Source organism: Lycium barbarum, chromosome 4, assembly GCF_019175385.1.
Source record: "Lycium barbarum isolate Lr01 chromosome 4, ASM1917538v2, whole genome shotgun sequence".
Taxonomy (NCBI): domain Eukaryota; kingdom Viridiplantae; phylum Streptophyta; class Magnoliopsida; order Solanales; family Solanaceae; genus Lycium; species Lycium barbarum.
In genome coordinates, this window is record NC_083340.1 from 147,107,255 (window position 1) to 147,120,326 (window position 13,072).

The 13,072-nt window shown below is 31.3% G+C and overlaps 1 protein-coding gene across 2 annotated transcripts; it reads right to left on the reverse strand.

Moving 5' to 3' along the window:
• Positions 1–498: 498 nt before the first annotated feature.
• On the reverse strand, positions 499–12,578 carry LOC132636945 (lupeol synthase-like). 2 transcript variants are annotated; one of them, XM_060354046.1, is made up of 18 exons: positions 12,332–12,578; positions 11,463–11,648; positions 10,524–10,613; positions 8,982–9,179; positions 8,048–8,132; positions 7,759–7,925; positions 6,865–7,053; positions 6,429–6,542; positions 6,120–6,239; positions 5,891–6,013; positions 5,468–5,566; positions 5,292–5,348; positions 4,588–4,631; positions 3,769–3,912; positions 2,598–2,775; positions 2,424–2,504; positions 1,284–1,367; positions 499–1,174 (listed from the first exon to the last, which is right to left on the reverse strand). In XM_060354046.1, exons 1-18 carry the CDS (start codon positions 12,527–12,529, stop codon positions 1,055–1,057), a joined length of 2,277 nt encoding a protein of 758 aa, XP_060210029.1. In that variant the 5' UTR covers positions 12,530–12,578; the 3' UTR covers positions 499–1,054. The 2 variants fall into 2 exon arrangements, with proteins under 2 accessions (XP_060210029.1, XP_060210027.1); XM_060354044.1 differs by having other exon boundaries at positions 500–1,174; positions 4,588–4,634.
• Positions 12,579–13,072: the final 494 nt, after the last annotated feature.

Below are 13,072 nucleotides of genomic sequence, written 5' to 3' on the forward strand. Positions count from 1 at the left end.
CTGAAGATATTTTAAGTCCTTAGGTTTGTTTGAGTATTTGTCTTTTGTTCTATAAATTTGTAAAGCTACTCTTCTCTTTTAAGAAGTTGTTTGTAGGTATTTTGAATTCTCAGAAGTTGTTTGTAGCTTTTGAGTGGTATATTAGGCTAGAGTTAGTGTAGGTGTATTAGTTAAATTCTCAGAAGTTGTTTGAAGGAGGTTTACCTACTTAAGCTTCTGAGTGGTACATTAGGCCAGGGGTTAGTATAGGTGTATTAGTTCGCTTGGCTAGAGGTAGTCAAGAGTTGCTTACAATAAGGTGTATTGTAAGGGTTGAGGGATTATGTGAGTTAATTCCTAGGTTGCAAGAGTTGTAATCTGAAGTTGATCGGTGTTAGTGGAGTTGAAATCCTGCGTGGTAGGTCGTGGCTTTTAATACCTTGAGCACGGAATTTTCCACGGTAAAATCTTGTATGATTTACGTAATCCACTGCATCAGAGAACTGATAGACAACTAGGTCTCTCATATACTGTTTGGTGAATACACAACTTCTAACAATTTTACAACCAATGACAATTTTGATCTCCAATAATTTAAATTCTAATTCCATTAGATGACAATAACGTGAATGAAGAAATAAGGATTAGCAACTTGCAATTTAAGGGTGAAAATCAAGTTTATCTTGATAATGGAGTAGCTATTGTTGTATAGCTAGAATATATGTTACTCTCACCAATGGCAAATTCAGATTTTTTACCTTACGGGTGCTCAACTATTTTTAATTTAAAGATTATTTTTGAGATTGGGTGCTCAGTTAATATATTTTTGAATTACTAATATTTTTATATAAGTAATAGTGTTTTGACTCTAAGAATAGTGGCGCTTGAGAACTCATAACTTAAATCGTATGTCTGTCATTAACTCTCACACATATTATGACACATTTTCAAATATCTACGTGTATCAAGATATACATAAGAATAAAACGAAATAATTTGATATATTACATATTTTAAAAGTAAAACGACTCCTTATTTTATTGTGCATATTCATATTATTTGATAAGCAACCATATCAAATCCCCTTTAGTTTCATAAGACGTTTGTAATATTCACCAAGAGCCCATATTGGGAAGATATTCCTATATGATGAATAGTTCAAGGTGCAATTTTTCATAAATGCACCAGTTATTCCCTGTAAATCATTAAGAACAAAGAAAATTGTTGGTAATTATTTAGAAATCAATAAAAAAATGCATCAATGGAATTAAATTTTGTGCAAATCCTATCTTTTAATCTTTTACCTGTTGAGGAAAGTCACCATCTTCCATTTGTGAATTTATTAACAATCTTATTCCACGATGTATTGGTGTGGGATCAATTTCACACTGAAAAAACAAAAGAAGATATTATTGCAACATTAACAAACACAATATATTTCTTACCTTTTCATCTTGATGGAATAAATATATAGGTTTTATGCTTATTTTGAACTTAAATTGTACGTAACATATTTTGTGCAACTAAATGTTTTACTTTCCCTTTATTTATCATGATTATATGAGACAAACCAAAAGAAAACTTAATTTTCTTTGTCTTAATAATTCTTATGGATCAACTTGGACTACATGTGCATCTAAATTGTCTCCCACTTTTAGATATAGGCTACACCCAAAGTAAAGTTTGATTTACACAAATAGCTACTTTTGTGCCCTATACTTAGAAATTTGACATTTCTTTCAGAGTTAGACAAGTGGCCTAAAATTTGAAAGTGGTCACTATAAAATTCAAGATTAATATTAAGACCACGGGTTTTAATTTGAAAATGTGGACGACTTAATTATGAGAATAAGGGGTCGTTTGGTACGTAGAAAAAATTATCCCGGGATTATAATTCTGAGACTAATTTATCCCATCCTTTGGGACTAATTTAGATAAAATAATCCCAGAATTAATGAGATAAGATGGGATATTCCATCTTTAAGTTTGGGATGCACTTTATCCCACAAAAGTGGTCACCTGGTGTAATAACACAAATAATAACCCTCCAATATATATATATATATATATATATATTCAGTCTATTTTGTCCAAATTTAAACATGTTACTTCCTCCGTTTCATAAGAAGTGATTTTTTCAACTTATGCGCACTCCTTAAGAAAGTGCTCGCCCCTAGAAAATTGGAATGTTTTTACTAACTTACTCTTAATTAAATGCTTAGAAAAAAAAAACTACTTAATGATCCTTGATTATGTAAATAAAAGTAATTTTGAAAGAATAAGATTAATTTCTTCTTGAAATACTAAAATGTCACTTATTTTGAAACTAAATGAAAAGTCAAAAACAACATTTATTTAGAAACAGATGGAGTATAATATATTTATAGGCTAAATATGACATATCGGAAAAACATGTATGACTCCTTAGCACAACTCATACAAACCTGGCCAGCATTAATGAGAGTTAACAATGCCCATGAAGTTTGAACCAAATTTGATTGATCACCTTCGAGGTTCGTATAAACCTATTGCAAAATAGAAAAATAAAGTTAAAGATCGACTTTGATTTTATATACTGATAATGTAAATAATGGACAAATATATCACATATCTTTTACCTTGCATGTACTGGACAGATAACTCTCACCCCATCCACCATCTTGTAATTGCTTCGACAGCAAAAAGTCACATGCTTTTTGAAGTGCATGACAACTACGATATGTTTTTCCACAAGCTACTAATCCATCTACTGCATACCATGTTCCATATGTATAGCATATTCCCCAGCAACCATACCTTTCATGTTACATATTAAAAGTTTAACTTTTCTTTTTGGTATATAATCATTTCATATTCGTAATTTATTGATCTGACTAATTTGAATTCACACCGCGCAGGATCCGAAGTAAACTTTAACTAATGGGTTCAATAGAACTCAAATAACCTTGGCTAGAACCTTGAATCTGTGTTAAAAATCCACTAAATATGCACAACTGTCCTACAATTCGGAACTCATGTAAAGTTCAAATCATGAATCTGCTTCTAGCAACACGTAAGGTCCATTAAAGGGGAGGCCTTCCTACCAAGATGAAGTTTTTCAGTCTCAAGGCTCAAACTAAGTTTGATACCTTTTTTTAAGGGATTCTATTTATTCCATGAAAATTGGTTATTAACTCAGTTGATAGTTAAATGACTACAAACTCTACAAAAATTGGACCTTCTGAGTCAACTAAAATCGTCACAAAATACTTCTCGTGACCAAAGGCGGATTGAATATTTAAGCATAGCTTTATGGGTTAAATCTTTAAAGTTCTTAGTATTAAAATCATTATAATTTTAAAGTTATAGATTCATATCTATTATTTATTACATATACATAAATTTGTACTCTATGCTGAAAGTACTGGATATATATATATATATATATATATATATATATATATATATATATATGTATACATATATGTATAGATGTCGGGTTCATATATATATATATATAGTCACTGAAACTTATTATCGAGTACTTGAAAAATCTTTTTATACATACCATGAGCCATCAAGATTTTGTGTGTTTTCAAAATATTCTAAACCTTTTGTAATTGAAGCTTCAATCTCCTTCGTTCGATGTCCAGGTTGAAACTTTTTATATATATATATATATGAACCCGATATCGGCAAGCTGCATCCGCTCCTTCTCGTGACTAATTTATAGTCACTGAAACTTATTATCGAAGAGTTTAAAAAGTAAAGTACTCTCAAATAGTACTTGAAAAATCTTTTTATACATACCATGAGCCATCAAGATTTTGTGTGTTTTCAATATATTCTAAACCTTTGGTAATTGAAGCTTCAATCTCCTTCGTTCGATGTCCAGGTTGAAACTTTTTAAACAATGTTAGAGAATGAATTGCTGATGAAGTGCATTCCACATACCTATCCATAATAAATTAAACAATTAAAAAAAAAAGTTGTACATAATGGTGGTATAATTAATATTAGTGAGCACGAAATGTCAATATATGAATTGTTTCATTATTCGTTATTTTCGGGTCTTTTCGTTGCATTCACTTACAACAAGAAACAACCTATACCTGTCATGCTCCTTGGATTATTTACAAGTGGTATTCAAGCTCTTATTTTTGCAACTTTAGCCGCGGCTTATATAGGTGAATCCATGGAGGGCCATCATTGAAATATTGAAATAGTCTTTTTTAGCTTAGCCCAAAGCAATGTATAAATGTGTATGGTGGGTGGCTCAAGAGAATTACTTAACTTAGGGAATAGAATAGGGGAATCTAAATATACAACAATGTTATATACAATCTAGAGTGATAGCAAAAAAATTACGATGATATTAAAGTGTAAGGGGAAAAAGATCTAAAAAAAAAGATCTTTTTCCTAAAATTACCCTTTCTTCACTTAATATCATACTTCGTCTCAATGAATATTCACTTTAGATTGCTCAGTCCATCTCATTATTAATTCATTGTTAAAACAATTTCAATATAAGATTTTTTGTCAATAATTCTTGTTATATAGGCTTACGACGTGTAATTAAATTTACAAAATTAAACAGAATTGAAAAATAGGATCCACAAATATTCTTACTCTCGCTCAATTACGGCGTCCTCGAAAAGTTCTGTAGGATTGAACTTCTTATACCCACAAATTAAATAAGAGGAAACAAGTCAATACCAAACGAAAATCAACATATATAATACTAAAATTGCATAAGATTAGACAATATTAGCAATAATACTCACTCCGTCCATTTTTATTTGTATATTTTTGACTTGACACACTCCTTAAAAAGTATTAATTATTAAAATAATAAATTTACTATATCACTCTTTGAATTATAATAAATTCAATATTTGGGAAATAAATAGTACTAATAATAAGGGTAAAATACTTATAAAAAGAGAAATTATCTCTTGATTTTCCAACTGAACAAGTAAAGGACATCTATTTTTAGTATTGTGGACAAGTAAAAGTGGATCGAGGAAGTAACAAAACTTCTATTTCCCCCGTCCCATATTAATTGTCAACATCCCATACAAATATTCATCGCAATATACTTGTTAATTTACAAAATCAAGATAGAATTTTTTTTTTTTCGTTTTTCCCTTAACATTAATCTCTTTTTAAAAGTAAACAGTATGAATAAGACATACTCCAGTATAATAGTGTACATTTATTGAAAAGAGTTAAGGGTAAATTAGCAAGAAAAACATTTCTTATTTATGATTTCTTAGGAGGCGTGTAAAAGGTTCATTATCAATTTTGAATATAAAAAAATTTATATTATTCACCTCCAACCACCGATATGCACGTTGAGGTTCCCATGCTGGAAAGCCCCCATTTTCACTCTGCATTGGCATTATATGATCAAGAAAGAAAAAAGCTAATTAAATTTGCACTTTTCGTTCTTGAGATACGAACAAGTTTTATTTTAATCATTGTGATATCTGATTAAGCTAACATTTACCTGCAGTGACAAAATAATATTTACAGCATCAAATAAGCGACTCGTCTCAATTTTTTCCCCAACAAGTTCTGTTGACATTTGTGAAAGTGAAAGTGCACACTGCAAAATAAGCACAGGAATATCATTGTAATAAATTATCTAGCAAAATAAAATTAACTCTAACGAAAGAAAAATATATAAGTTTAAAAAGAAAAAGCAAGAGAGTGAAACTTTTTAATTTTTCACCAAGAAAGGATATAGTGAAATGGATGGGATCCCTCCACCCTTAACCAAAGGTTTCAGGTTCGACTCCTCGGAATGAAAAACTTCTTGAAAGAGAGTGTTTTACCCCACACAAGTTCGCATTAATCGTGTCAGTGAGTAGGGGATAATGAATGGTCTAAAAAAAAGTTTTTTTTTTTTTTCAATTGTTCAAAAATTTACCTTTAGTCCTTCAGAAGTGCAGTCAGGAACTTGCCAACCATGATCTTGCATGGAAAATGTCCAGGAACCTTTAGTTATGTGCCTATACATTTTTTTGAAGTCCCCAGAAGGATTGTCTTGGACCTTGAAATATAGGGCATTGGATAAAATAAATAAATATGATATGTGTTATCACACATTGTTAGAAGGAAATATTTAGCTAATTAGAAATTGTTTTATATAATTGAACCTGTGATGCTTTAAGAAAGCTGTGTGCTTTCTTGATGGTTTGTCCAAACTCTTGAGCAATATCACTTGATAAAATTGCTTGGATTGAAAAAACTGCTTCCCACAGTTGACAACCAAAGGACTACAACAATAATATATTGTTTAATGGCGAGAGTTTAATTTTTATACATCGATATATCAACAAATTTATATATTCGTAAACAACTTATTATAATAGATTAAACTATAGATATAAATAAAAAGATTTTACACTATCAACATACAGAATTTGATTTTATAAATGAGTAACAAGATATAAAAAGAAATAAACCTGAAATTTTAAGCCATCTTCTGCTATCCAATAATAATCTGGTAAACGAGCAAGGTGGCGTTTATATGCTTCTGAATTTGGATCTTCCACCCAACAAGCAAGGAGACACAAGACCTGCATCAGTAAAAGTAATTAATTCCATGAATTTTTGTGTTTTTGTTTTATTCTAATATTAGCTAATTTTGTTCTACTTTATGTGTGTCATAGGATTTAATTTATGTATACTGACCGTATAAACAATTTTGCACTATCAGAATATGATATTATAGCTAGTAATCTGCTTTATTTTTCAGATTATTGGTCCCACTATTTACTTACAATTACCTTCATTTATGATCTTTCAGATAAACTGATAATGTAAAAGCTATTTTATAGTGTTATTAGTGTACAGAAGTTAACTCTTGTGAAAATAGCTGGTTTTGAGATGACTTGGTACCTTTTCCACACAGCCTATGCATAGGTATCTGCTATTCTCGTCCTCATAGTGAATATGTTCCATTGCTAGTTTCAATGCCTTTTCCCTCAATGCTTTGAATGGCCATCTTGTCAAAATTGGTTCCGCAACATGATGGAGGAATCCCCACAATGTATCTTGTATCAATGGATGTGGATAGTAAAGATCCTCCTTTAATTGCCATATACAACAAATGGTTAGCACATTTTATGAATTGTCCAAAATGTTATTAAAGCACAAAAAAAGCGAGCCTCCCTAAAGGTAGGGGTAAGGTCTGAGTACATTCTATCCTTCCCAGACTCACTTTGTAGGATTAGATATGTTGTTATTTGTTGTTGTTGTTGTTGTAAAAAAAAAAGCAGTTTGGCACACGAAGTATCCCACGTTCATACAGAGCTAGTCTATCCTGACACAAACATCCCACGGCTCAAGCATGTTACTTATAGGTTACACAGAGATAAATTACGATTGCGCCAAGGCTTAGGTCTGGGAAAAGACCGCACCTCATGGGGTGTAATGTAGGCAACCTACACCGACACAAGCGCTCGGGTCGGGGAAGGACCACATTCCATGATGTGTGATTAGACAATCTACCCTGATGTAAACATCAAGGTCATTTCACAGTTCGAACTCGTAACCTATATATAGGTCAGACGGAGATAACTTTATCATTGCTCCACGGATCGAGTCTGGGGAAGAACAACATCTCATAGAATGTAATATAGGCAGCCTAAAAACATCAGTGGCTGATTTCAAATAAGCTACACGAAGATAATTTTACCATTGTTTCAAGGTTTCCATTCATTTATAGAAGTGCGCACAAAGAAGGAAAAATATAATGAAATGATAAGAAATGAAAAATGATATCCTACTAACCTTAGCACAAGTACTCCTTGCTTTATTCCAATTAATTTCGTGATAAGGTTGAGAATGAATCTCCTCTCTCAAAGATTGCACCAAACTGGTTATAGTACCTACGAACCTTTTTCCATATAAATATGACATGGGCATATATACTAAGCGACAATAACACATCATTTTTCCTGCATTGAAGAAAAAATAAGTTAATTTGTTTGAATTTCTTTCTTAAAAAATTAACGTTTCATGGCTCATTCTTTCTTTTTGCTTGTGTACATGTATGTGCAAGATTTATGAAAATGGCAACCTGGATGAATAGGAAATTGTGTAGGGAGGAGCCAAAACTCTGGTGGCATTGGGTTGCAACCTTCCCACTCATATACTCCAAGCACCTGCCAAGAATATATGGTTTTACTAGATAATTAAGTTCTTTTTTTCCCAAAAATTTGTTAAAATAGGATGTTAAATAGGCATGTCAGATTAAATTTGGATGGATCAAAATAGGCGGGTTAATATCCCGCTTAAATGTACATGGACGGCTGAGAAGGGAACAGTCAAGATGGGCTAAACATGATCATAACCCAATTCACCAAACTCTTATCAAGCTTTAATATCTTTTTTGTTCTCATAAATTGCTTATTTACAAAATGAAAAAAGAAACTTGTTCTTTCTTTATTATAGCTATATATAACACGTATCAAACAAAAAAACATTTTTTTAAAAATTATCTTGACATGATTTTTCATGGATCAGTTTGGACTATATATTTAGCAAAAAACCAGCCAGCTTCTAGATGTGCTAAATTGGACAGGTCAATAAGAAATGCATTAAATGACCCGCCCAAACTTAAGCAATAGTTGAGCGTGTCATTCTTTCGAGCTAGTTTTGTCACCCCCATTTAAAAGCATCTAGACAAAATCAAGAACATCTCATTTATTAACTTAGATCATGAGGTTAAGTTAACAACACCAGATAATTAATCATAGAATGTCTGATATTATAACTTAGAAAATAAAGTAAATAAGCTTATCGTGATTCGGAACTTATATGTCTAAGGTTCGATGTTGAAATAATTTCAGAGGTTTTCCCTGATTTTGTCTATGTGAACAGACAATTTAAAATACCTTGACTTTTTTAGAACAGGTCAGCTAAAATTCACCAATAATATAAATAATTAATAGATCGTCAATATACATAAGGTAAATCATGAGAAATAAGAATGAGAGTGATCCAATCCATACCGCCAACCAAAATTTTCCCCAAGAAGGAGTAGCTATAGCACCACCATGATCAACTATCCATTTACGGCCTTTAGCCACTGCATTTTCTTCACCATCTTCTGGTCCTTCACCAAGTAATCTCAATGCTATGTAACTAAGTATTGAACCAAACATTGTGCTGTGACCCTCTATATGAAATCCCCACCCTCCATCTTCAGTCTGTTCACTTAAAAGATAATTAAAGATGGCTATTCATAACTAGTGAAAATAGTGACCTTGAAAATAAAGTTAATAACCTTCTATAACATGTTAAATTGCATTAATTGTGTAATAATTGATTGCATAAACGGTCTTTTTATGCCACTCTTTTATTTCTTGTCCCCCGTTAGCAACGGATTAAATTTGTCAGCAAAAAAGAATTCATTCAATTACTTTGAGAAGCTGACGAGGGACATAACTTTGAAGAGTGGCATAAAAAAGGCTAGACGGTGCAAATAATCCTAAAAAAATTATCTCTAAACTGTAAGTTAATATAAATGAAATCATTGATAATTTAGCAGACGCGCAAAATGTTTTTCAACTATATAGGAGCCGTTCGGCCATAATGATTATTCATTTTTTTGGATTTCTTTTTCACTTTATTTGAAAATTAGCATTTGGCTATGAAAATTTCAAATACAATTTGGAGAAGACCTCAAAACCTGTTTTCAATTTATTCCATCTCACTTTTTTATTTTTATTTTTTCAAATTTGACCCCATTTTTTTTTTATATACAAATGACACCGTTTCAATTTGATCAAGTGTGCCACCGGTGTGGATTTTAGGTCTGCTCAGGTCAGATCTTTTTAATTGAGTTTTTATTTATCAGATAGATAAAAAAAGAGAAAAATATATTAATCATGACTTTTTTGTAGTAAAAAAAACTATATGGGATCCAATTTATGATATTATGTGATTATCTATCATGAGATATTACTTTTTTAGAGCAGATTTGGTTGTATGTTTCAGGTAAATTAATCAAGTTGGGTGATTTTGCTAGTTCTTTAGACATTGGGTATAAGTCATGTTTAATGCTTTTTAGAAAAAGTACATTCAAACAACCAAATATTCTTTACAAAAACATAAGCAAATACAACTCCATCTTGAACTCCAACTTCAAAAGTTCAAAAAAAAGTGAAAAAATATTTGGTTTCTATGGTCAAACGCCTACTAAATGTCTCTTCCTTCTATGGAAGTTTTACAATTTTCTCTTCTAATCTATTTGTTTCAATTCATTCAAGTGTTTTACTTTTCTTTTTAGTTTGTTTAAAAAAGAATGTCGTTTTTGAATAGTTAGTGTTGTTTTATTGCATGTTTAAGACCACAAAATTCAAAAATATTTTAATATATTACATACGTTTCTAGTTTAACACCATAAAATTTAAAATCTTCCATATTTTCTTAGATTTTATAACTAATCAAATTAAGATATATAAAGTAAAAAAGAGACTGTAATTCATTGTACCGTAAGCATTTTACAAAATGACTATAGCTAGAGAAAAGAGACAGAAGTGGAAAATAACCTGATGATTGTAAAGGTAGCGTTTAATCTCCTTTTGATGTTCTTGTGATAAAACAGTATTAAGAGCACCTGTAACATACAATGCCATAACCTGCACATTTACAAAATTAATTCGGTATCCATATTATGATCCAAACTGATTTGGATTCGCGCAGAGAAGTTTCACTTTTGGGGTTAAAACATTGTAAAACTTTTGTCAGCTGTCCCTATTTGAATTAGTTGTTTAGTGAATGATCCTTATTTTATTTCTTTTGCAACTTATGGGCCTATTAGACCACAATTTAAAATTCTCTTTTGAGCAAATTGAAAATCTTATGCAAAAATGTTAGATCATGGTCTAATGTATTGCCTATATGGTTGAGCAATACATGAGCAAATATTAGGCTCGAGTCTAACGTTATCTGGAAGGGTAATTTCTCAAGGGCTATATTTGCACAATTAACTTTTAAAATAAGGATAAACTCTAAATGGTAGTCTAGAAAAGGGTCATTTGCATAGATCAGTCAACATTCTCTGCCAAAGAGATTCTGTTTCCAGGGCTCCAATCTGAAACCTCTAGTTAAGGATGGTGGCAGAGAAGGATTCAGGATTTAATTCATAGGTTCAGCCTTAAAAGTTCATAACATTGAACTTATTATATTATTATTATGGATTCATTCATATTTATTATTTGTTGCAATTTTAGTGAATTTTTTATACACATTTTTTTTCAACATAAAAAATACTGAGTTCAGATTAATGAATCCGGTATTATAAGGTTGCATGCGCCCCTGGATGAAGCAGTGCACCACTCCACCGTAAATTTACCACCACTTTTATTGGCAATATATTCCCTTTGACATTACATTATTTTGTCTTTGTGATTGTTCAATTTAGCTATATCCAAATTGATACATTAGACTTTGATAATTAATTCCAAAGGAGAAGGAATATAATTTACCAAAGGTTGTATAAAGAACAAAGGTCCAGCAGATTCAGCAGGCCAGTGACCATCATGAGCTTGAATTGATGAATAGAAATTAATAGCTCTTCTTAGTGTAATCTTCGCTGCTTCTTTTGTTATATCTTCTGATTCTTCCAATTTCATTGCTGGTGGAATAGGTTCATATGAATTCTCTTTTCTTAGCTGCACAAGTATATCATGAATACATGAAGGTAATAGTTAGTCACTGTTCACAATATATTTTGCTGTATATAAAGGGTATAGCAAAAAAATATATAAGGAAATAAAGGTTGTTATTATCTATACAAACTCTATTTTTTTTTTAATTTTATTGAGACACAAACTCTAATTGATTGAGTATTCTAAGAGAAATTTTGATGATAGGGCGAGATCAAGATTAACGTGATCATCTTGCTTGAAACAGAAGCGGATCCGATACTTAAATTTAATTGGTTCAACTTTTAAAATTTTCAGTATTGAATTCATTGTGATGTTAAAATTATCGGTTCTGATCTAATATTTATTGAGATTTTAGTTTTTACATGTAAAATTATACTCCGTGCTAAAAGTTATTGGTTCAGATGAATTTGTAGCCGAGTTAGACTACATTAACCCCTGGCTAGAAATTAAGTATTGACTAATTTGTGACGGAAATGAGGGTACTCGCTAGTCATGCTCAAGACGTTATATAAAGGGAAAAGGATATAATATACCCCTCTACTTTAGTTTATTGGTTAAATATACCTTTCGTTAGTCAAAGTAATCGAATATACCCTTCCGTTAGCCAAAGTACACAAATATACTCTGAATGGATGGAAAATCTTGTAAAAATTAAATTCTAAATTGGCCTCTGCCTGTCTTATTACCTGCATACGCATGAACAAGTCAGCACTTTGTTTGTGAACAAATCTATGCCTTTTGAATTCTTGACGCATCATCTCAATTTGAGCAATTTCTTGAGGAGTTCCAGCTTTTTCATCAAATTCCCAGTGCTGTCTTCCTATGTGATTGTTTGTAGTTGTCAGCCATGGCCCTTCCCCTTCTGCTATCTTCAACTTCCACATTCTCTCTCAACTTGTGAGTATAAATTTTAACTTTTCTAACAAGGAAGCCAACGAGAGACTTTTTATTAGATTACTTTACTTGTACTATAAATAAGAGCCAGGAGAAGCAGCTTATGTTCAAATCACCCACGTGGTCTTGATTTTTTCTGGCCCCGCTTAATAAGATTTTTAAAAGATAGCCTCTACTTAAAAAAAATTAGCTAGGCAAAGTTTTTATTGTTCATTGGGCATAAGTTGTAAGTCATAAATTCAGTATATTTCAAGATAGTAAACCTGCTCAATTGACCACCAATTCTATTTTATCGGTAAAAGTTAGAACTTATGGTTGATCGATAACAAAAGTTATTCCTAATGAATTTTTTCAAGTTAAAATAATTTTTAATTTTTTTTGTTAAGCTGGACAAAAATCAAGACCAGACACACTCAACCCGACACACTTTTAGAAGTATATGTCTTGAAAGCATTCAATGGGAAAATGATAAAAATAAGGACAATGAAATAACTTCCTCCACAAAACACAAATCCTTCCCTTGATACCAGGAA

Excerpts from the sequence above, each read along its gene's own strand:
- LOC132636945 (XM_060354044.1), bottom strand. The coding sequence starts at position 12,529 with ATGTGGAAGTTGAAGATAGCAGAAGGGGAAGGGCCATGGCTGACAACT. Across the intron at positions 6,240-6,428 it reads AAGATGGCTTAAAATTTCAG|TCCTTTGGTTGTCAACTGTG; the intron begins GTTTATTTCTTT and ends TTATTGTTGTAG. Across the intron at positions 5,567-5,890 it reads GCACTTCTGAAGGACTAAAG|TGTGCACTTTCACTTTCACA; the intron begins GTAAATTTTTGA and ends CTTATTTTGCAG.